At 41.7% G+C, this 23,494-nt stretch overlaps 1 protein-coding gene across 3 annotated transcripts in view; it reads left to right on the forward strand.

Moving 5' to 3' along the window:
- The window catches only part of LOC126161443 (neutral ceramidase-like), a 516,902-nt gene that overhangs the window by 210,274 nt on the left and 283,134 nt on the right, over nucleotides 1–23,494 (forward strand). For all 3 annotated transcript variants that reach the window (XM_049917257.1, XM_049917259.1, XM_049917258.1), the window contains one exon: nucleotides 5,971–6,094. In XM_049917257.1, coding sequence (XP_049773214.1) covers nucleotides 5,978–6,094 — 117 coding nt within the window. In that variant the 5' untranslated portion in view covers nucleotides 5,971–5,977. The remainder of the gene's footprint in view (nucleotides 1–5,970; nucleotides 6,095–23,494) is intronic.

A 23,494-nucleotide genomic window follows, 5' to 3' on the forward strand; every position in this document is an offset into this window, starting at 1 on the left:
CTCCGATTACTGATTGTGAAACAGAGTTTTTATCTGCGGTTTTGAGGACGCAGATAGACTTGTAAACTATATATATCATTATATATGCTTACGAACCAAATTCTTTCTGCATAGTAACGATCAAACCAAATCATTCTTTCTTACTTAGACATGATGTAGTGCCACGTTCTACGGCCTCCACTATGTTGTATCATTCGACACAAAGTCCGTGAGTACTTTGGCGTATACATATTTAGTCGCAGGTATAAAACATTAGTAAGAAGGAGTTTCTTTTGCCATGCTATCGGGTTACAGACGCAGACAGTTCGACAGGTGCTTTTTCGACGGCCACTGCATACTAAAAATTATGCGGAGTGACGTCTCACATTAGTGTGGCGTTAAGTGAAAATGATACAGCTTATGATATCATCCTGATAGCTTAATTCTTCTTTTGTGTTTAAAGTTTACAGAACTGAGGAAACATCGTCATTCAGACAGCTAGGTGACGTAAAAAAAAGCTAACACTTGTTAAATTCTGGATCACTATATTGGTGAATCATTATTTGCTCGTTAACATTCAAATGACAGCCGCTCTAAGCTTATTTTCAATTGCGCTATATTATGTAAGTGTGTGTGTGTGTGTGTGTGTGTGAGAGAGAGAGAGAGAGAGAGAGAGAGAGAGAGAGAGAGAGAGAGACTACTTCTCAAAAAATGGTTGAAATGGCTCTGAGCACTATGGGACTTAACTTCTGAGGTCATCAGTCTCCTAGATTTAGAACTACTTAAACCTAACTAACCTAAGGATGTCACACACATCCATGCCCGAAGCAGGATTCGACTCTGCGACCGTAGCGGTCGCTCGGTTCCAGACTGTAGCGCCTAGAAACGCTCGACCACCCCGGCCGGAGAGACTACTTCTCCTAAACTTTACAAGTGAGGTAGCGTATCCAAATTGTTTTATGAGGCATAAAATTTATACCAATTGCATAGGTTAATGGTTCAGGACTCAGCTGTCACTAACCACAGAAGTAGTACACTGTCTTTTCTGTCGCACATACAGCTTTAAAAAGGTAATGTAAAAATTGCTCCCGGGGTATGCCAGAGAATTGTTACAGGGGCGTTGCTGTTTACGGTAGACCCGTCCAACCTCTTACCTTACCTGGGCCCTGTTGGAAGAAGACGAGTATTTTTGGGGCGCACTTAACACTGACGATAACCTCCGAGAAACAGAAAGAAAGGTGAGGGTGGGGGGGAGGGGGTGGGGACCAGTGAGCAAATAGCAGCATCATGTGGCGGGAGTTTCAATTAGAAAATATTCAATTTATCGTAACTTAACATAAAAGGAGAAGGAATTTCAAGAAATCCTTTTTTACTGATTGTGTGATACGTGCTCACTTCTTGGGCGACATTGATATTTGATTTGTGCTTCGGGTTGTACACCCCTGGTTTACAACGTACACTGGTGTGCAACACTTAACCGACAAAGTAACTTTGGTAAGATGCGTCACTGTCCCTGGACATGACTCCCACTACACCATTTTCTGCTGCTGTTGATATTACCCTGTCTGTTCTCATGTGACCAGAAATCGTCGCCGTCGTTTCATTTCACGTCACTTATCCCCACCATATTCAGATTGAGCCTAAGATTTACCTTTTCATATTTTCTAGCTTTCCCGTTACTCTCAAACTTTTCACATTCCACGCCTCTACTCGAAGAACATTACTCTTTCGTTGGTTATTCAGTCTTCCTCGTGGTCACCTCCCCCTTTGGCAGTCCCCATCCGAAGATCCGAATGGGGGACTAGTCCGGAATGTTTCCCCTATGGAGATTGCATCACGACACACTTTTTCAGTTACAGGCAACATGTCCTGTGGCTCTCCATCATGTGTCTTTAATGCAGTGGTTTCCAGTTCTTCTGCATCCGCCTTTTAGGGGTAGTTTCCCAACCCAAAGGCACGATAGCGCCCTGAACTTCAGTCCGCTCCTCCGCTCTTTGACAAGGTCGTTGGCAGAACCAGATATGTGTAATAATGTGGTATGGCCGCGCAAAACAGATGTCAGGCTAAGATTCATTGGAGGAATCTTAATAAAATGCAGTTCACTTACGAAACAAATGGCCCACAAAACACTAATTCACCTGATTCTTGACTTACTACTTGTCAATCTGCCATACGTACGAAGCTGGATTAATAAAAGAGATAGAGAAGGTCCGGCGAAGAGTGGCGCATTTCTTGACGACATCTTTAGGAACCGCGGGAGCGTTACAGAGATTGTCAACAAATTCCAGTAACAGAGGCTACAAGAGAGGCTTTGTGTGTCACAGAGAGGTTTACTATAGAGAAGTCGAGAGCTTAAGTCCCAAGAAGAAGATGGCAACATAATACCTCCTTCCTGTTGCATCTTGCGAATTGTCCAGTTCGAGGAAAACAGAGAAAAAGTCAGTCGTTCTCGCCGTATACCATTCACAAACGGAACTAGAAAGTTGGAGACTAATATTGGTTTCAGAAGTACGCTCCGCCACACACTGTCAAGTGGGTCGTGGAATGTATATGCAGCAAGTTGCGTTGAAGCATTTTAAGAGGAAAATCGTGAAAGTTTTCAATAGCTCGAGTTAATTTTATTGTTTCTTCATCGACTTCTATATATCTCCAATATAATTTTCCATCATGGAGACAATCGTCGTTCAGAGATATGAGTCTTTCCCTTGTAGCACTGAGTTGTTCAGCTGCACGTGACTTTTCTCAATGACAAGTAACAATTTTATTTTGAAAACTGAAGTATCAGTTCATCGGGAAACTTGATCTGCGTCACAATTGATAAGGTTTTCGCGTCCACTTCTTGGGAAATTACGTGTTGGATTCTGCCTCGAGTTCTTCGGATGACGATTGTCTGATGATTTTCTGACGTTTCGCCAGCACGAATGGCTGGCATTGTCAAGGCTCCTATCTCCGTTACCGGTGGCGGGGCTGGAGTCGAGCTGACGGCCGCAGATTATCTGCACGTGGCGTGCCAACGTCCAAAGGCTTTTCCGTTGGCATTTCCAGTGCGGTCCTCCCCTTGCTACCTACAAACGATCAACAATTACCCTTTGTAGACGTGTTGGTTACGACAGACGGTGAAAACATAGGACACAGCGTATTTAGAAAACCGTGACATACAGACCGATTACTGCACAAACTGTCGAATCATCACCCGAACCAGAAACGAGGCACGGTTACCACGCTCGTAATAGGCGCAAGACGAATATGTGACCCGCAGCATCCCAGGGGCGAACGCAACACCTAGGAAACGTTCTGAGCAGCAATGGGTACTTTACAAGTTACATGAAAAGAGTCGCGAACTCACATATCGGAAGAAGAAATTTCGAATAGGGCCTTTCTGCCAGACATTCCCCAGAGTGACGAACAGAATCGGCCGTGTGTTGCGCATATCCGACGTAATGACTATTTATAAACCGGCAAAGAAGATCTAAGAGTGTCTCAGATCGGCAAAGGAGAAAAAGAATCCACTTGCAATGTTGGGAGCAAGCCGTATATGAGGTTCATGTGAAAAAGTCTGTTGGCATGAATAGACGATAAATTGTAAGTCGGTTGTTTAGGTTTTTATGTTGGTAACGCCACGTAGCGCTCTGTATAAAAATCACTGACTGTGCTGTGTGCACTCTGTGGTTGGTTTGCGTTGTTGGAATTCGCTATTGTAGTGTTGGGCAGTTGGATGTGAACAGCGCGTAGCTTTGCGCAGTTGGAGGTGAGCCGCCAGCAGTGATGGATATGGTGAGAGGGATCGCAGAATTTTGAGAGTAGTTAGTGCCTTCAGTAGTTAGAATCGTTTATTTAGCTGGCAGTAGTGGCGCTCGCTGAACTGCAGTAGTTCGAGTAACGAAGATTTTTGTGAGGTAAGTGATTCATGAAAGGTATAGGTTATTGTTAGTCAGGGCCATTCTTTTGTAGGGATTTTTGAAAGTCAGATTTCGTTGCGCTAAAAATATTGTGCGTCAGTTAAGTGTTGATCAGAAGAAGTAAAGAGAGTAATGTCTGAGTACGTTCAGTTTTGCTCAACTGTTTGAAAAGCCAATAACGTAGAGGTTTATCAGCACAGTAATTCATTAATTTTTCTAAGGGGATGTTTCAAAATCAACACCAGGATCACCGAACGTAAGTGGCACTGCAGGTTTGGGCAGGTGAAGGAATTGGCTGTGGCGGGAGCCGACACAAAAGTTCTTGCTGTAGCGAAAGAGCCACCACACCTAGTTGTTCAGGGAAGCTACAGGTATCATGGTCCTGAATTCCTGTGCTGCAGCGAACGACCGTTGTAGGTAGTAAAGGGAAGAACCATAGCGGTAATAACCACGGAGAAACCCTCGGACTTGGGGCGCCGGGTGCGTACAGGGTGTTACAAAAAGGTACGGCCAAACTTTCAGGAAACATTCCTCACACACAAATAAAGAAAAGATGTTATGTGGACATTTGTCCGGAAACGCTTAATTTCCATGTTAGAGCTCATTTTAGTTTCGACAGTATGTACTGTACTTCCTCGATTCACTGCCAGTTGGCCCAATTGAAGGAAGGTAATGTTGACTTCGGTGCTTGTGTTGACATGCGACTCATTGCTCTACAGTACTAGCATCAAGCACATCAGTACGTGGCATCAGCAGGTTAGTGTTCATCACGAACTTGGTTTTGCAGTCAGTGCAATGTTTACAAATGCGGAGTTGGCAGATGCCCATTTGATGTATGGATTAGCACGGGCCAATAGCCGTGGCGCGGTACGTTTGTATCGAGACAGATTTCCAGAACGAACGTTTCCCGACAGGAAGACGTTCGAAGCAATTTATCGGCGTCTTAGGGAGCACGGAACATTCCAGCCTATGACTCGCGACTGGGGAAGACCTAGAACGACGAGGACACCTGCAATGGACGAGGCAATTCTTCGTGCAGTTGACGATAACCCTAATGTCAGCGTCAGAGAAGTTGCTGCTGTACAAGGTAACGTTGACCACGTCACTGTATGGAGAGTGCTGCGGGAGAACCAGTTGTTTCCGTACCGTGTACAGCGTGTGCAGGCACTATCAGCAGCTGATTGGCCTCCACGGGTACACTTCTGCGAATGGTTCATCCAACAATGTGTCAATCCTCATTTCAGTGCAAATGTTCTCTTTGCGGATGAGGCTTCATTCCAACGTGATCAAATTGTAAATTTTCACAATCAACATGTGTGGGCCGACGAGAATCCGCACGCAATTGTGCAATCACGTCACCAACACAGATTTTCTGTGAACGTTTGGGCAGGCATTGTTGGTGATGTCTGGTTGGGCCCCATGTTCTTCCACCTACGCTCAATGGAGCACGTTATCATGATTTCATACGGGATACTCTACCTGTGCTGCTACAACATGTGCCTTCACAAGTACGATACAACATGTGGTTCATGCACGATGGAGCTCCTGCACATTTCAGTCGAAGTGTTCGTACGCTTCTCAACAACAGATTCGGTGACCGATGGATTGGTAGAGCGGACCAATTCCATGGCCTCCACGCTCTCCTGACCTCAACCTTCTTGACTTTCATTTATGGGGGCATTTGAAAGCTCTTGTCTACGCAACCCCGGTACCAAAAGTAGAGACTCTTCGTGCTCGTATTGTGGACGGCTGTGATACAATACGCCATTCTCCAGGGCTGCATCAGCGCATCAGGGATTCCATGCGACGGAGGGTGGATGCATGTATCCTCGCTAACGGAGGACATTTTAAACATTTCCTGTAACAAAGTGGTTGAAGTCAAGCTGGTACGTTCTGTTGCTGTGTGTTTCCATTCCATGATAATGGCGAAACGTCGGACAAGTCGTCAAACAATCGTCAGCCGAATGAAGAACCTAACAGGCAACTGAAGTATATCCATTACACCCACTCTTACACACAGCTTTACTCAGCGACGTCAGCACATGATCTGCTAATTTATACTAACGATTATGTTTGCTTTTCTCTTTTTTAGAGTCGAGATGATGCAGGGACGCACACTCGTGGTGTTGGCAGCACTGCTGTCCACGTCAGCTGCTTCGTATATGGTCGGAATTGGGATCGCTGACATCACAGGGCCACCGGTGGAAGTTACTTTCGTAAGTACCCTCTTTCCCTATGTGCCAGCGAAATTTCTAACAGTCTCGAACTACACGTATTTCAAGCCAGTTTCGTACATTAACTTTCATTTCTCGAATATACTCCTACGGAGAAACTCCTAAAAAAATGGCTCTGAGCACTATGGGACTCAACTTCTGAAGTCATTAGTCCCCTAGAACTTAGAACTAGTTAAACCTAACTAACCTAAGGACATCACACACATCCATGCCCGAGGCAGGATTCGAACCTGCGACCGTAGCGGAAACTCCTACGTTTTACTTTTATGTGCCGTATGAATAAGTGTCTAAATGGACTTCCGAAACCGTGAATACGACACTTGTTACTAAAGTTATTAATCTATTTAAAAAGCGGTTAAGAAAGAAACTAACAGCTACAGAGGATAACAGGGCTTGATAGGCACACAGTAAATTTCTTAATAAAGGCCTAAAAACAGAGGGAAAGGCGTTAACTTCTGTTGAACACTGACTTTAGAAATGGTCTAACTGTTTACAGCTTACTCCAGTGGAGTAGAGGAAGTCCAAACGAACAGTTTGATACGGGACACTTGTGCCTTACCAAATCGGGAAAGAACTTCAAATAGACCTACGAAAATATGAAAAACATTTGCGTAGCGTGAGATTTTCAGTATTCTCTCGCTCTCTTCGCACAAACTACTAGTCCTTGAGAAAATATGATTAGGGCCTTTCTTGTAGCAACTTCAGGCTCATTCCCCAACCAGTCAGGATTTTTAGTATGTTTTTCATGGCACTCCCACCTACCACTTCACAAAAATTTGCGACTGCACAATTTGTGTTCCACATTCAACATTTTTGGTCATCATTGATTGCGATATTACTCCACTGGCTTAGTCATGCACCACAAATTGTAAAACATTCGTGTAAATTTTACCTGTTTTGTAAATTTTAACACGATAAAATTAACAATTATATCGTTTTGTTTGTCTGGCCTTCTTACTACGAAAATTGCAGTGCTTGCACGGGTTAAGTTTAGATAGAATTGTAAAAGTAGTTAGTTTTTGCGTGATACTTACAAAAGGCTTTTTTATTTCATTACCCTCATGGGAAATTTTAATAATAATAATAGACGTGTAAGCCGGTGGTGTAATAACTCAGTCAATGAACACCAAAAAAAGTCGAACATGGGAAACGATTCGTGTAGTAACAGAATTTTGCGCAGCGGTAGCAGAGTTTGCCATGGAGGACATACTAAAAATCCTGACCGTTTGGCGTGTGAGAGAGGGAGGGGTGCAGATGCGTTTTTGTTGAATAACTCTAATAGGCCGGCCGGGGTGGCCGAGCGGTTCTAGGCGCTACAGTCTGGAACTGCGCGACCGCTACGGTCGCAGGTTCGAATCCTGCCTCGGGCACGGATGTGTGTGATGTCCTTAGGTTAGTTATGTTTAAGTAGTTGTAAGTTATAGGGGACTGATGACCTCAGATGTTAAGTCTCATAGTGCTCAGAGCCATTTGAACCATTTGAACTCTAAAAGCGCGGCCTCTGGTGGGAACGTATCGCAGTAAAAATCAAATTAAATTAAAATTGCTACAAAGGAGACCCTATTCATGTTTTTACCTGCGACTAATAGTTCGTGCGAAGAGAAAGAGAGGATATTGAGAAACTCGCGCTACGCGTATGCGTTGTCATTTATATGGGTTTCGTAGCCAAATTTGAGGTGGTTGCCTGACTTGATAGACTACAAGTTTTCTGTATCTCGTCTTCCCATATACTACTGTGGTACACTGTAAACAGTCACCGTTTACACCCATATTTTCATCGTTAAAATGATCGTTGGAAAACAGAGAAAATATGTCGCAGAAACCCATTTACTCTTCTTACACATAATAAAAGCTTTCGACAACCTACATACCATAAAACTTTGGAAGGTGCTACCATAATTTCAGAAAGAAAAGAAACTGGTAAACAAATCTACAAAGTCTGCATTGGGGGCGTATCATGTACAGTTTTTGACATTGTACGTAGATATAATAAAACGCTGGAAAGCGATGGCTAAAGCAGGCTGTGTGCTGTTTGCTAATGGTGCAGCAGTTTTGATAGGAAATGAAGAAATTTTACGAAGGTTTAATTTAATCTGTAGGCAAAGACTACTTCGCAGCAACTCGGTTCTACCACAGTGAAAATTTAAGAAGCTTGGAATTATTGCACAGATCTTGTCGCTTACGTAATTTATCCATTTACACAATGAATTTGCTTCTAACATAAAAAAATAAAAACCAACATAGTTATTTCAATAAATGCAGTATTGAGAGCCTAGCCATGATATTGGTCAGAAAAGATGTAGTACACTTTTAACACCCACTACATTATGTTATTTTGCCTCATGGGCACTAGAACACTGGAATAGGTACAATAACAGATAAAAAATATGGTTCAAATGGCTCTGAGCACTATGGGACTTAAAACGTCTGAGGTCATCAGTCCCCTAGAACTTAGAACTACTTAAATCTAACTAGCCTAAGGACATCACACACATCCATGGCCGAGGCAGGATTCGAACCTGCGACCGTAGTGGTCGCGCGGCTCTAGACTGCAGCGCCTTGAACCGCTCGGCCACCCCGGACGGTAACAGATAATACTGTTCAAATATAAGCACCACAAGTTCACTCGAATGCGTTATCGTTATCGTAACTCAATAAATTAAACAGGAAAGGTGGGACACTGGTAGTTTAAAGAGGTTTCTGGTTTGAACCTTCCTTGCAGATTAACACTTTGTACTAGATATGTACTCGAACCCAGAACGTTTGCCATTCGGGGGCAAATGCTCTGTTGACATAGCTGTCCAAGTACGACTCACGAGCTACACCCACTTTCCAAACTTCATTGTCCTGCTTACCTTGCGGGGCTAGCATGCGTGGAGGAAAGGATGACATGCAGAAATGCCTTAGTCACAGCTTTGGGAATTGTTCCCACGTTTCAGGTCAGTTTGCTTGTTCTCTCCGTATTGATGTATAACCTGATTATCCGCCTAGGTTATAACGAAATGCGAGGACAGCTCCTAATAGTCCTACATGGATGCACCTTTCCGAACAACTGGACGAATCTCGCATATGACGGTTGGTCTCTAGTTACGTTTGTTTTTTATAATGTGTGGAGAAGATTCCAGTGCCCAATGGTCTACAGATCCCAAGCAAATAAACATTTTTTGCGGGAGCATGATAGCTACAGTGTAGTGTTAACAGAATTGATCAACAGTTTTACATTTCCGATGACTTCTCCTCGTTCAAAAGTGCTATCGTGTCTTTTACACATAAATTGTTTACGCTACGAACAGAAAATTCAGTGCTCTATGGTGACAGCTTACATCGCAAATCTTACTTATACATACAGTGATGTACTTTGTTTCGTGAATTCCGTGTCTTGCGCCTACAGAACTGAGTTGCAGATATATATTCTGACTTGCAGTTTGTTTGCAGACTTTGTTCTGATGTGTTTCTGCCGCTTGTTATCTCTGTAGAAGATCATCGTATCTCGGATGGCTTTGACCTGACTTTATCTGGTGTTCACAGCCGCGATACAAGAGGCCTAGGTCGCCTCGGGCGAAATCTGCCGATAGGTGTCATGAGTGCGTGCAAACCTATAGGCCGGCTCTATGCATAGAAAGCAGCACTAGGCTCCGCTTTTCGCATAAGGAGGAAGAGACGCCGGAGAATACGTGCTATACACTGATAGTCTGTAGTATACTGCTGAATCTGTGCCGGCCTCTTATCTTTCGATCATGTTTTCCTTGTTACTGGTGAGGAACTGGAGAGAACGCCTTTCTCTTAACAGTAAAGTTCATTGCAGTCAAATACTTGCAAATAATATTTCAGTGGCTTAGCCAGTTGGGACTTCTCACTCGTTTTCAGTATCCTACAAAGTACAAGGGCTATCCGGAAAAAGTATAGGAAAAAAATAACTTTTTCATTTCAAAGCGATGCTTAAATATTTCTTTTCAACATAATCTTCTCACAAATTTAGGCACTCACAATAGTGGCGAACGAGGTTTGAAATTCCATTGTCAGTCACGTCCCCACCTTGCACCGAATTTTTGTCAAACTAGCTTCTGTTCAACGATTTGCTGCAACCAACAAGGTGAAACTTGTGGATAGCTAAACGAGAGGTCTGTTATGGTGAATGGGCGGTCTTCTTCTCATTGACTTTGCGACCAGTTCATCAGTCACAATGCTAGTTCGTCCACCTCGCTCTTCATAGTGAACATCAGAACATCAGGCAGGAAACTTCCAAGCCTAATGCACTACTGGCGCACTCCGCCGTCAGTGATTACGTTGTTTCCGTACACTTTACACAGTTGCCAATAAATTTCAAGTAGTTTATGTTTTTTTTTTTGCTAACAAAAACCTTACTACTGAGCGCGCTGCACAACGGGCGGGATTTTCAGTTGCAGCAAATATGTAAAACTTTTATTGTGAAACAACGGGAAACGGCACGAGCTTCACGCTGCCAAGGCAGGATGCCGACTGAATGAACAAACGCTCAGGGTTGCCAGATCCTTCTGTTCTTCTTGTAGCCAACTGCTGAACAAAAATAGTCAAATCATCATCAAAAATGGTTCAAATGGCTCTGAGCACTATGGGACTTAACATCTGTGGTCATCAGTCCCCTAGAACTTAGAACTACTTAAACCTAACTAACCTAAGGACATCACACACATCCATGTCCGAGGCAGGATTCGAACCTGTGACCGTAGCAGTCGCGCGGTTCCGGACTGAGCGCCTAGAACCGCTAGACCACCGCGGCCGGCTAATCATCATCAACTTTTTATAAATAAAAATAGGCAAACTATCATCATTTTCATCATTAACATATTTTTCCTAATTCTTGACTGAACTGTCATATGACTCGACAACGACAATCCCGAAATAAGTTCACTGAGGTGGCTGGTCATTCAATAACCGCTAAAACACACTCCAGCACACTCAATACTCACACGCGCCAGACTGGACGTAACCGAGGAACCTTCGTCTTCAAACAAACACTTCGCTAGTCCAGCCGGGAATTGAACCAAGTTACTCTAACGAGAGAGCTGTGAAGCCAATCAAAATAAGAGGGAGAATCTGGAAGGTACAGTAGTTACTAAATTATTGTTACATTTAAATACCACATTAATTAATTTGAGAACTTGTAACACTTAGATATGAAATGCTTCAAGATTCAGTATATCAAACTTGTGCACGGGATATTCTAAGGGCAGCCTCGGTTACAAGAAACCACTTTCATCTTCTTCAGTATTGCTGTTTCCAGTAACTGAATAAGTGGAGCTACTGAATTTGTAAACATGTCTTTAATACATACAAAATCGTTACAGCACTTAAAGATGTGATGGCCTTTAATTTGTAAAGTGCACTAAGCATTTTTGTTTTCATTCTATTTCGACTTTTGTTTTCGTTGCATTCATAATACTGAATACTCTTTCCACTACAGCATTAGCAACAGGTTGTAACATCAGCAATAACGCGAATGCTGCTAACTCTTTGAAAATTGAACAGCCTCCACCATTTCTGTGGTGTAAAACTGTTGGCCAAAATTTGTATGAACTTCTCAAAATGTCGCGTCCATAAAATTTAGACCAACTAACTTTATCAGTAGAGTTACGCTGATTATCAATAGTATTCATACCATTTGTTACGTAAATATTTATTAAGGGCAAATCTTTGAAATTCACTTTTGATGCTCGTGACAGACGTATCTTATGGCTGAAATATTGGAGTTTCTTAAAATGATTAAAGTATGTGGGAAACATTTTTAGAAGTTGGTAAATTAACATCTTACAACAATTTTGACAACACACGATAACATTCTGAATCTATCTCAATAATTCTATTTTCTAGGTATGCTAGATCGTTTTCAATGGACTCACTTATTTCGTGTAAATCATGGTGCACAAAAACAAGTTTGAAAACCATTCTACCTAGTAATAACATGATCAACATTTTACCGTCATTATAGAAAAGTCCAGTTTCGATACTTGTGTGTTGACAAATTAGATTCGCTTTATTTACTTAAAAAAGAATGTGTTTCATAAACGTTAAATATACATAGTTGGCATCTTCTTGCAACATATCTTTCAGTGTCTTTCCTATAAACTAGTTTTTTTTCTATGTCTGCTATAATACGAAAATACACTTAAAGTTCTTCATAGTGTTATAATATTACTTTGCTGTATTACTCCTGGTTAGCCACCTGGTCTTGCTTAGCTGTACGAAAGTGAAATGTTTTTCGTTATTATTGAAAATTTTAAATAACATTTGCCATTCTAGTTTCGGTTATGGGCTGGAATGAAACCAGTTGTATATTTCCCTGCACATCAAATATTTTTCAGAATGTACTTCAGATGCCTGTGATGCAGCATTATCAATTGAATGCCAAACGCACAGAATTTCGGAGTTTTAACATTATCATTTCTGAACAGGGAAAAAACTTAATTCTGTACCCCAAATATATTGCTACCGTTGTTCGTTTCAATCTGTACCATTTTATTTACTTCCAGTGATAACTTTTGTAGGTGAAACTTAAGTGTTTCACACACAATCACTGCCCCTGCTTTGTCAAAGTCTGTTAATTCAAGAAAGTAGACGGTTACGCCCGTTTCACCTTGCTGTAGTCTCTCATAAAAATACAAAGGTATTTTATGTCCACCACGTCGGTGCTCTCGTCAGTAATTAATTAGTAAGGTTCGTTAATATGTCAAGCAATAAAGGATCAAGTAAACACGGTGTAGTAACGTGTTTGGTGAGAGCACAGCATTTCGTCCTGTGAATTCTTACAGTGCTTTCATTAGTCATCATATTTTTTAAGACTCCTAGATCATCAACGGTTTTTATCAATGAGTGCATTGCTACATGAAAACAGCTACTAATAGCTCTTCCTCCTTCCCTACTTCATTAACGACTTGCACAAAATTATTTGATCTCTGATGTTCCTTTTGTGACCACCGACCTTTCATTTTTGAAACACGAGATTTCTGTTGATCCTTCTTGTGGAGGCGTAGATGTTTCCTACAAACTCTTTAAAGGGCTTCTTCGAAGCTGATAGCATCTTTCGAACGGTCCATCCTAAAGTACAATAGTATATATTATAGTTGAAATTAATGTTTATTATTATGACCGTTTAGTTTAACCCTAATTACGTAAGAGCACGTCGCAGTGTGGGTAACACACACCTTCCGCCTACTCCCTTGCTTTCCATTCTCGGCTTGCATGCATTCGGAAGTTCCCTAATCATAAACCACAGTCCACGATCTCTTCTCTACTTGAGCCCGTACAATTTTTGACTTGTGGATTAGCTCAGTAACAATAGTTGACGACAGCGATATCTGGGATAGACTGTTACTGCACCATGAAAGAATGTAAGGCCAGCGCAAGTCAGAGGGGAGTACCACTCTTTTGGTCTGGTGTTGTTACGTCTTGAAATAAAGCTACACCCAAGAGGAAGACAGGGAAATTATAGTATGTTCAACCGGTATCGTTAACAGTGATGTCCCAAGAGGAATTATAACGGTTTTATTTGGTTTTATTTGCACTCAAGTTAAAAAAATAGCTATTAAATCGCCGACTAATTCCCTTAGTAGCCAAATTTGATTGCCAATCGCCAGAGAGTTACAGGCTACTATTCCAATTAAAAAAAAAAGAAACGAAGAATGCGACAAATCGCCGTACCTGGCAGTCCTACTAACGCTGAGACGACAATATGCTGTTGGCGAAAATATAATCTACTTCCTGGATAGCCCCCATAGTACAATACGCTGTCAAAAATGACTGATTAGTAGGAATCGGATTGGACACTGAAATGTTGTATGAGAGTATGTGTGAGATAGGGGAAAGAAAGGTAGATTCACAATCTATTCGCACCGTTTCACGAAATGCAGTAATGCCCTCCATTCTGTAAGAATTGTCACAATAAAACTTTCTGTATACTATTTAAAGTAATTCAGCTTATCGTCTGGCACGGGATGAAGATCAGTTAAAAATGAACGTTTTGTGACTCGACACACTTGCGTTGAATGATGATATAAGTTTTGAGACAAGGCAAACTATGCTCTTTTATTTCGTGGACAGCCTTACATCACAGAACATTCATTTTATTATTTTGTAACAACGAGAACTAGTGTATTGTTATATGGAGAATTCATCGTCATTCGCTCCTAAAATAATAACTAGTTATATTTTTTATCAAGTAATTTTTTAATTTGTTGTTTTTTTATCATCAAGGGACGGCTGATTTTGGATAACATCGGCACCTAACGTGATGGGAGTCTGTTGCTCAGATTATCAAAGGAGATTAAGGTTTAACGATCTTTTCGTCTAGACTCTGAGAGACCTTACATAAGCTCGAAGTCCACAAGGATGCGGAAGGAATTCGACTAATCTCTCTGCAAAGGCATCAACGCAGTGTTTGCTCTAAGCGATTTGAGGGAACTACGGAAAATTAAATCTACATGATAGATCGGGAATGTGAAAGCCATCCCCCTCGTGTCTTAATCCCTGTGCCACTTTTCTGCGTTCAACCGGCAATAGTGCTCTATTTGATTTTTTCCCTACACTTCCCGTTTTACATCTACGTTCCACGTAATAGGATTCTCTGTCGTAAACACAGCCTCTAGAGTTCTGATATATTACAGACAAATACAGAATAAAAATCTTTTGAAATATGCTGCTCCAGAAGAACGCTACATGTGTGTAGATGGAAATTAACTTGAATGCTGTATTGTATGAAGGGAAGATGTCGTAAAAGAAGATGAGAGAGGAGATACGAAGCAGCGAGAAAACTTAAGTGGAAATAAGGTCCACACACTGAAATCTTTGCGACAGCCAGCTATAACAAACCTATTCCACGTGCGACGCAAGACAGATGAGACATGGGAAATATCCTCAGTCTTCAAGAAGAATGTAATACTCCAAATTCCAAAGAAAGCAGGTGCTGACAGGTGTGAATAATACCGAATTGTTGGTGTAATAATTCATGGTTGCAAAACACTAACACGAGTTGTTTAAAGAAGAATGGAAAACTGGTGGAAGCCGATCTCTGGGAAGTTCAGTTTGAATTCCGGAGAAATGTAGGAACACGAGAGGCAATACTGAGCTTGGGATTTACCTTAGAAGATAAGACAACGAAAATCAAACCTAAGTTTATAGCTTTTGTATATTTGGAAAAAACTTTCGACAATGTCGGCTGAAACAAACTCTTTTAAATTCCGAAGTAGCAGGGATAAAATACAGGGAGCGAAAGGCTATTTACAACTTGTGTAGAAACCAGATGCCAGTTGTAAGAGTCGAGGGGTGTGAATCGAGAATAGTGGTTGAGAAGAGAGTGAAAAGGGTCGTAGCCTATCCCTGATGTTATGCAATCTGTACACTGAGCAAGCAGTAAAGGAAAGGAAAGAAAAATTTGAAGGAATTAAAGTTCACCGAACAGAAATAAAAACTCCGAGGCTTTCTGATGAAATTGTAATTACGTCAGAGACAGCAAAGGACCTGGAAGAGGAGTTGAACGAAATGGACAGTGTCTTGAAAAGAGGGCATAAGATGAACATTAACAAAAGCAAAATGAGCGTAACAGAATGTAGTAAAATAAATCAGGCGATGCTGAGGGAATTACATTAGGAACCGATACTTTAGAGGTCGCAGCTGTGTTTTGCTTTTTGGGCGGCCAAACAGCTGATGATAGCCGAAGTAGAGAATGTCAAGAAAAGCATTTCTGAAGAAGGAAAATCTATTAACATCGCATGTACTTTTAAGTGTTCGGAAGTCTCTTCTGCAAGTATTTGTCTGGAGTGTACCGATGCATGGAAGTGAAACGTGGACAATAAGTACATGATGATTCAAAAAGAATATAGGTATTTCGAATGCATATGTTTTCTAAACTTGAAGACATACGAATGTGAAACCTTACACACATATTTACGAACCTCTCAAGTTCAGATTACAGATGTTCAGTATGTCCTCCATCAGCGACACGAACAATATCACATCGATAGTGAAATTCCTCCAATACTCGGTCAAGCATGTCCTATATCAGTGATGTTATGGCAGTACGGATCCGGTTCTTCAACTCTTCCAGGTTCTGTGGGAGTTGTGGTACATAAACGTTGTCGTTAACCAAACCCCACAGGAAGAAGTCAAAGGGTGTCAAAGCCGGTGACCGTGGAGCCCAGCTGAGACATGCTATGTCGCCAGCTCCTTGACGACCAATCCAACGGTTCGGTAGAGTTTCATTCAGATATTCACGCACTTCGCTACCCCAGTGAGAGGGGCCCCGTCTTCTTGAAAATGGTCTTCGTGCAGCCTCGGAAACAACTAGTTTTGTAACATAGCGAGATACTGCTGACCGTTAACCGTGTTTCCATCAAAGCGCACAAAAGACATTTACTTTTGGCGAATCTCGTATATGTTCAATGCTGCATGCCAGTGTGCTAACAACTGCGCCACCTCGCTCGGTGTGATGGTGCGGGGGGGGGGGGGGGGGGGAGGAAGGTGAGGGGGATGGTATAAATTATTGAGGGAGACCAAGAGATGAATACAGTAAAGAGGTAGGTTGTAGTAGTTATTCAGAGATTAAGAGGCTTGCACAGGATGGAGCAGCATGGAGAGCTGCTTCAAATCAATCTGAAGACCACAACCACACAATAATAAAGATTCGTAGAAGCTGAAGCTCTGTGAAACAGCCATCCTTTCCAGTCACTCATCTCTGTACTATTAAACTTCAACGTTGTTCATCTTCATAGACTTCCGTTAGAACTGAATTACGTTCCAGTTAATTTGTTTTCCTTCCATTGATGTGTTAAACAAGGCCCTTTTTTTGATAATTTTTATTTATTATTTCTTCAATGGATTACCCTTTAATCCGAAGTGTTACTGAGGCTCTTTTATTTGTCTACATACTTGTTGCATATTTTCCTTTGCAATATCCCTAATCTCCGCGATTCATTATCACAACTTAAAACTGCTGAAGTAAACTCTGTGATAATGTTCGTTATCTCTACAGGAGTTGGTCATCCTATAGAATATAGTAATAAAAAACTGTTAGCAGTATATGTGATGCAAGAGGTTTTTACAACTGTCACGGAAACATTCAACAAATCCACCACAGATTCACCATTCTCGTGAAGTCAGACCTCAAACTGGCTACAAAGGTATGAATGGGAATTATACTGCCTTTATTGTTTCGCGTACGTATCGACCGTTTATCTTCGCTTTTGTGATGTGATTGAAGAGCGCAAAGGCTTTTCCGTGAAAATCGTTTGAAGTATAACAAAGCAGAATATTTTGCACGTATACTGAGCTCGTAACACTGTCGCTGGCATAAGTAATCTACGTAGCGGAAAGCGATTTCGGAGTACACACGTGTGTGTGTGTGTGTGTGTGTGTGTGTGTGTGTTCATTGTATTCAGGGGAAGGGGCGGAGATAACGTGCATGCAAGTTCAGAAATACGCTTCCGCTCCGCCACAATACATAGAAGCAGCGTTTTTAACAGGGCAGCCGCATGGGGAATGCATTTATTGTTAGACTCATCCACAGATTTATTTGTGCAACGATTGCACCATACTCTTTCTTAAAAGTGATCAGTGAAATGAGCTTGAGTAGTATCTCTTTTTTTAATATCGATTTTGGAGAATCTCTAGATGGTTTTCTGTTTCACATGACATTAAACTCAATGGTTGCAGTAAAGTATTTAATTCCTTAATTTTTCATTACTACTGTTCTTGATGTTATTACAAATATACGAAAGATATCTGAAGTCCTACAAACATTCAGTAGCGAAATTTACAGAAAAGATGTAGGTAATTTCTCTTCTATCCAAATAAAAGGGGAAAAAATATAGAGGAAACGATGCTGAAGATGTATGTGGCTATCTTGGACTTTGATAATATTATGTTGGTTTAAAAGGCATAACATTAATACAGGACGGATTCGTCCCACATGAATATACACCACGTAAGTCTCTGTCACATTTAATATTTTATTAACTTTACAGTCATTGTATGGCTGTTTCTGTGAAGGTTAAAAAGAAAATCATATCTCGGAAGGCTATCGATTTGTGAACGATAAACTTCGTTTATCTTGGCACACTAAAGCACTAACGAATACAAAACAAGGCCCCAAAAGGAAAGCGAGGAAGTTTGTGGGAGCCATCTGAAGGTAGATTCGTTTCAAAACCGAAAGCGGTAATGGTTTGATGTAAATAATTGTTTTAAAACCATACTTGTGGTTGGTTGCTGTTAAAATCATGAACAATATAGTTGTACTACTGCAACGATTCCCAATATGTCTTTCGACAAGACAGTGTTAAGTAACTTGCACAGAAGCTTTTAAGCAGTCATTCTACCCACGCTCCACGCGCAAATGGAACGAGAGAAGCCCGTAATGCGCAGTGCAATTTGAAGTACACTTCACTGTTTTCCCGACTACAGAATTAGCTTGTAAGATGCCCCTTAGGTTCAAGACACATTTTATTTCCTTAATTTTTACGGTTTTACAAATTTGTATCGCGTCTGTAGATACCAAGTAGCGCCGGTCGGTGTGGCCGTGCGGTTAAACGCGCTTCAATCTGGAACCGCGTGACCGCTACGGTCGCAGGTTCGAATCCTGCCTCGGGCATGGATGTGTGTGATGTCCTTAGGATAGTTAGGTTTAATTAGTTCTGAGTTCTAGGCGACTGATGACCTCAGAAGTTAAGTCGCATAGTGCTCAGAGCCATTTGAACCATTTACGAAGTAGCATTCAGTGAGTATAGCGGTACTGCAAAACGCGCACAGTAGGGGGTAAGACTTCAGTTCCCACGCTGGCTGAAAGAGTCCGTGGACCATATGGCGTTGCCAGTGGACGATGGTGCGAGACGCTCCGCTTAGTAGGGTTTGATAAAATATCGATATATCGGTATAAAATATATTTTCAAACAATATAGATAAAGTATGGCGATATTTTCTTCAGCGATATATCGGTATCGAAAGGGCAATATCGAGTGCCGCTATTTTTATTGTATATTATATTTTTTCGCCATTTTCTGTAAATATTTGCAATTGCTCTTTTGAAATTGTTATCATAATTTATTTAAACTGTGTGAAGGAGTGTTACTACTTTTGTAGCTTTTATCTCGTGTAGTCTCTCTCTTTGACTGTGTGAAGCAAGTATAGATGGCCCATAGAAGTTGTCCACTTGCGGTAGGAGGTGGCGGAGCGAATGAAATAACAACATTTCCGATGTGAAGAAATACCACACCAGTTGAGTTAAAAAATAATTTTAAAGCAACTAGTGTGCTGTTTCTTCACATCGGCATTCTTTAAAAACTGTTGCTGAAACTGATCAACAAAAACCTGAATGACGAGTTTGGTCTTCGCTGTAGGCGGAGGCGTGTCAGGGGATATGCTGACGTAATCGGCGCTCGGCGCTCGGCGCTACCAGCAAAAACTGCAACTTCCACCACGAAATTTTGATATTGCGGCTGTTAGTTCGTTGGCATTTTTAGAAATTAAAAAAAAAAACAGGGAAATCGACATGAAGTGTTCCGGACAAATCCGATATGTGAGGAAACCGAACGACGAATCCATGAGACAACTTTTACTGTGCCATTTACACACAGTTACCATTATTAGCAATGTCGTTGTCACAAAGCATGAACGTCCATCGTTTTCCTTTCAATTTTTGGTCTAAGGGGGATAAGCAGCCTGATAGCTTGATGATCTGGAGAATATCTAACAATAAATCAGATAAAAAAGTAAATCTAATAATAAATCGAAATATACAGCTCTAAAACTGGTGTTACATTTGCAACGTGCAACCGATATTTTTTTTGCGCGTTACCTCGTTATTTCTTCCGTTGATATGTGTCTGACTAATTTCGATATATCGAGGGCAGATATCAATACCTTCCGATATATCGATATGTCGCATAACAGACATTTTTAAAAATATCAACAGTTACGCCAGCAACGAGATACGCAGGAATAACAGATTTATTCTGGCGCAAAGCAAGTGATCTTGCATAATTAAAATTTGCTAATAGAAGTTGCTTTTCCAATACAGATATTAGGACAAGCCTACATGTCACAAGTAATTCTTTACAATAAAAATACAGCGCCAGAAATGGAGCATCTTAATGAATAAATGAGTAACGTTTAACGTTTAGCTAAAATGTACGACCATTACGAAATGCCTCAAATGTGAGTACGAGGTACAGGCAATAGTCAACGCCAACAGGATCCCTTCCAATCTGATTTCCAGTTAATCATTATTAATTGTGTCGATGTTCAACACTTCACAGGAAGTATACTTGCTCTTTACAGAGAACCCGACGGCGCCGATACTGCTTTTGCGAGGGACATTAAGTTCGAGAGCTTCTCGGTAAAACAGGTAGAAAGAATCCAGCGCGATGACTCACTAAGATAGTCCAAAGACGAACTATCTTAATTTGGGCAAAGCTCGGTTAGAGAAGCACGGTCAGTCGTATTGTGCGCCTCTTATAACGTCCTTAACGGACTCTCTGGCTAAACTGAGACATTTAAGGTGGTTTAGTACAAGTGGAGGGGGGGGGGGGGGAGGGTGTTTCTGCAACCTGTACCTTCAATAGGAGTTCCCACCCTGAAATTACAGATTGCACGGTGTATTAGGAAACAATATGCAAATAGTAATTAGAAAAAGTGACCTTCGTAATAAACCCCCAGTACATCACAGTGCAAAGTCCAGCCTTAACTACAACCACACTCTGCTTGCTAAAAGACTCATTGGGTGGTCGATGCAACTAGCGCCTTGCATCATTTCAAAAGGCACGAAGTATACTTGTTGGACCACAGTACACTCTTCCAGCCAGCTATTGCCCGCAAACTTCGGACAGTACGCGTTGATATACCAAGAAAACAGGCAACTTCATTCGCTGCTTGGTCATGGATGGTACGAGGGTCACTACAAAAGAAATGAACAGTATTTTTGTAAAAATACAGTTTTCATTCTGCATGTGGGAAAGTTTTACAGTGTGTAGATACATCCTTCCCTCTTGTTTTCAAACTTAGTTCAACCTGTTCCCGTGAGTGGCGTGGTCACAGCATGTCTTCAAGATGGTTGCTACACTTGACGTTCGTCAGAAGCAAAGTGGTGTCATAGAATTCCTGTGCTGTGGAAACGAGACAGTGAGAAACATCCACAAGAGGTTGAGAAAGGTGTATGGAGATGCTGCTGTCGATCGCAGCACACTTAGTCGGTGGGCAAGCAGGTTAAGTGATGAAAGCTGGCACGGCAATATTGAGGATTGTCCTCGCAGCGGCAGGCCTCGCACTGCACACACTCCAGACAGTGTGCAGAGAGTTAACGAATTGGTGACGTCTGACAGACGCATCACAGTGAACGAATTGTCGCGCTATGTTGGGATAGGGGAAGGAAGTGTTGGCAGAATGCTGAAAGCGTTGGCGTTGAAAACGGTTTGTGCAAGGTGGGTTTCCAGGATGTTGACAGTGGCTCACAAAGAAACAAGAAAAACGGTATGCAGCGAACTTTTGAAACAGTACGAGAATGGTGGAGATGAGTTTCTTGGAACAATTGTGACTGGTGATGAAACATGGCTCCATCATTTTTCACCAGAGACGAAGAGGCAGAGGCAATCAGTGGAGTGGCATCATGCAAAGTCACCCAAGAAAAAAAAAAAAAATTCAAAACCACACCTTCTGCTGGAAAAGTTATGACTACGGTGTTTTTCTATTCCGAAGGACTCTTGCTTGTGGACATCATGCCAAGCGGAACCACCATAAATTCTGATGCATATGTGACGACACTGAAGAAACTTCAAGCTCTTCTGGGTCGTGTTCTACCACATCGGCAAAAGCAAGATGTTTTGCTGTTGCACGACAATGCACTGCCACATGTCAGTCAAAAAATCATGGAAGCGATCACAAAACTCGCATGGACAACACTGAAACACCCGCCTTACAGTCCTGACCTGGCTCCATGTTACTATCATCTCTTTGGGAAACTGAAAGACTCTCTTCGTGGAACAAGGTTTGAAGATGATTCCCTTGTGCACGCTGCCAAACAGTAGCTCCAACAGGTTGGTCCAGAATTTTACTGTGCGGGTATATAGCCGCTGGTTCCAAGATGGCGTAAGGCAGTTGAGAGGGATGGAAATTATGTGGAGAAATGAAAATAGCGTTCTTAAAGGATGAATCTACACATTGTAAAACTTTCAAACATGTAGAATAAAAGATGGATTTTAAAATAAGTGTGCATTTCTTTTGGAGTGACCCTCGTAAATTCGAACACAATACTTTAGCTCCTTTTTGTCATTCTGTCAGATCTCCACGTCGATCCATCTTACTGCGCTGATTCCACACAACCAACTTGCTCCGACGCACCACTTCACTGTCGTGATTTGCACGACTTCGTGGTACAACCTCTACACCATCTACAGCACTGCAAAGCGGCCAGTGTGCTTCTTTAAGAAGTTGACTAATATTTAGTTGGTGAGCTAATTAAAATGTCGCTGAGATGACTGGTGCACATGCTGTGTGTTGTACCGGACGAAAATACACTCATCGGTACTACGGTGGATTCTTTACTTTGCTCCGGAAGGCGACCGAGTGGATACTATAACCCCGGCCTGGCCGAGACTCGGGCTCCGGGAGAACGCTCGCACTCTGCCCAGCGCTCCGGCTTCCCTAACAACTACTACGAGAGTGAGGTGACTATACGCTGAGAGCTGCATATGCTGGAAAGTTACAGAATTGTTTGCAACACAGTGTGATTACTTCCAACGTTTTATTTTTTTGCCAAAGCAATAACTCTCATTATTTCATCAAGTAAGAAATCATACATTATATGGTGCTAATATGGTGAGAAACTATGAAAAGCTTTACGTACGGACAATGTAACATTGTAGCATTCTATTGGGACATTTGCAACTTTATAAGACATTTAGATCTCACATTATGTGTTATATATGGAACTGTGGTTTTTCATACGGTGACAGAATTATTCAGATCAAAATCTTATGCAGATTACAATCTATTATACCTGAACGTTGGTGGAACGTTTTGTCAGTTTCATGGAAGAAGAGAAAACATCCACACAGATGTGTTGAACCAAACACTGAAATAACTTCAACGGTATGGTTAAAAAAAATGGTTCTGAGCGCTATGGGACTTAACATCTGAGGTCATCAGTCCCCTAGACTTAGAACTATTTAAACATAACTAACCTTAGAACATCACACACATCCATGCCCCAGACAATATTCGAGACCTGCGACCGTGGCAGCAGCGCGGTTCCGGACTGAACCGCCTAGAACCGCTCGGCCACAATGGCCGGCTCAACGGTATGTCTGTGCGGTCGAGAATATTACTTTTTGGGTGACATTTTAAAAAAATCTTGTAAATTCCTGA

Source organism: Schistocerca cancellata, chromosome 2, assembly GCF_023864275.1.
Source record: "Schistocerca cancellata isolate TAMUIC-IGC-003103 chromosome 2, iqSchCanc2.1, whole genome shotgun sequence".
In the NCBI taxonomy this organism is placed as follows: Eukaryota; Metazoa; Arthropoda; class Insecta; order Orthoptera; family Acrididae; genus Schistocerca; species Schistocerca cancellata.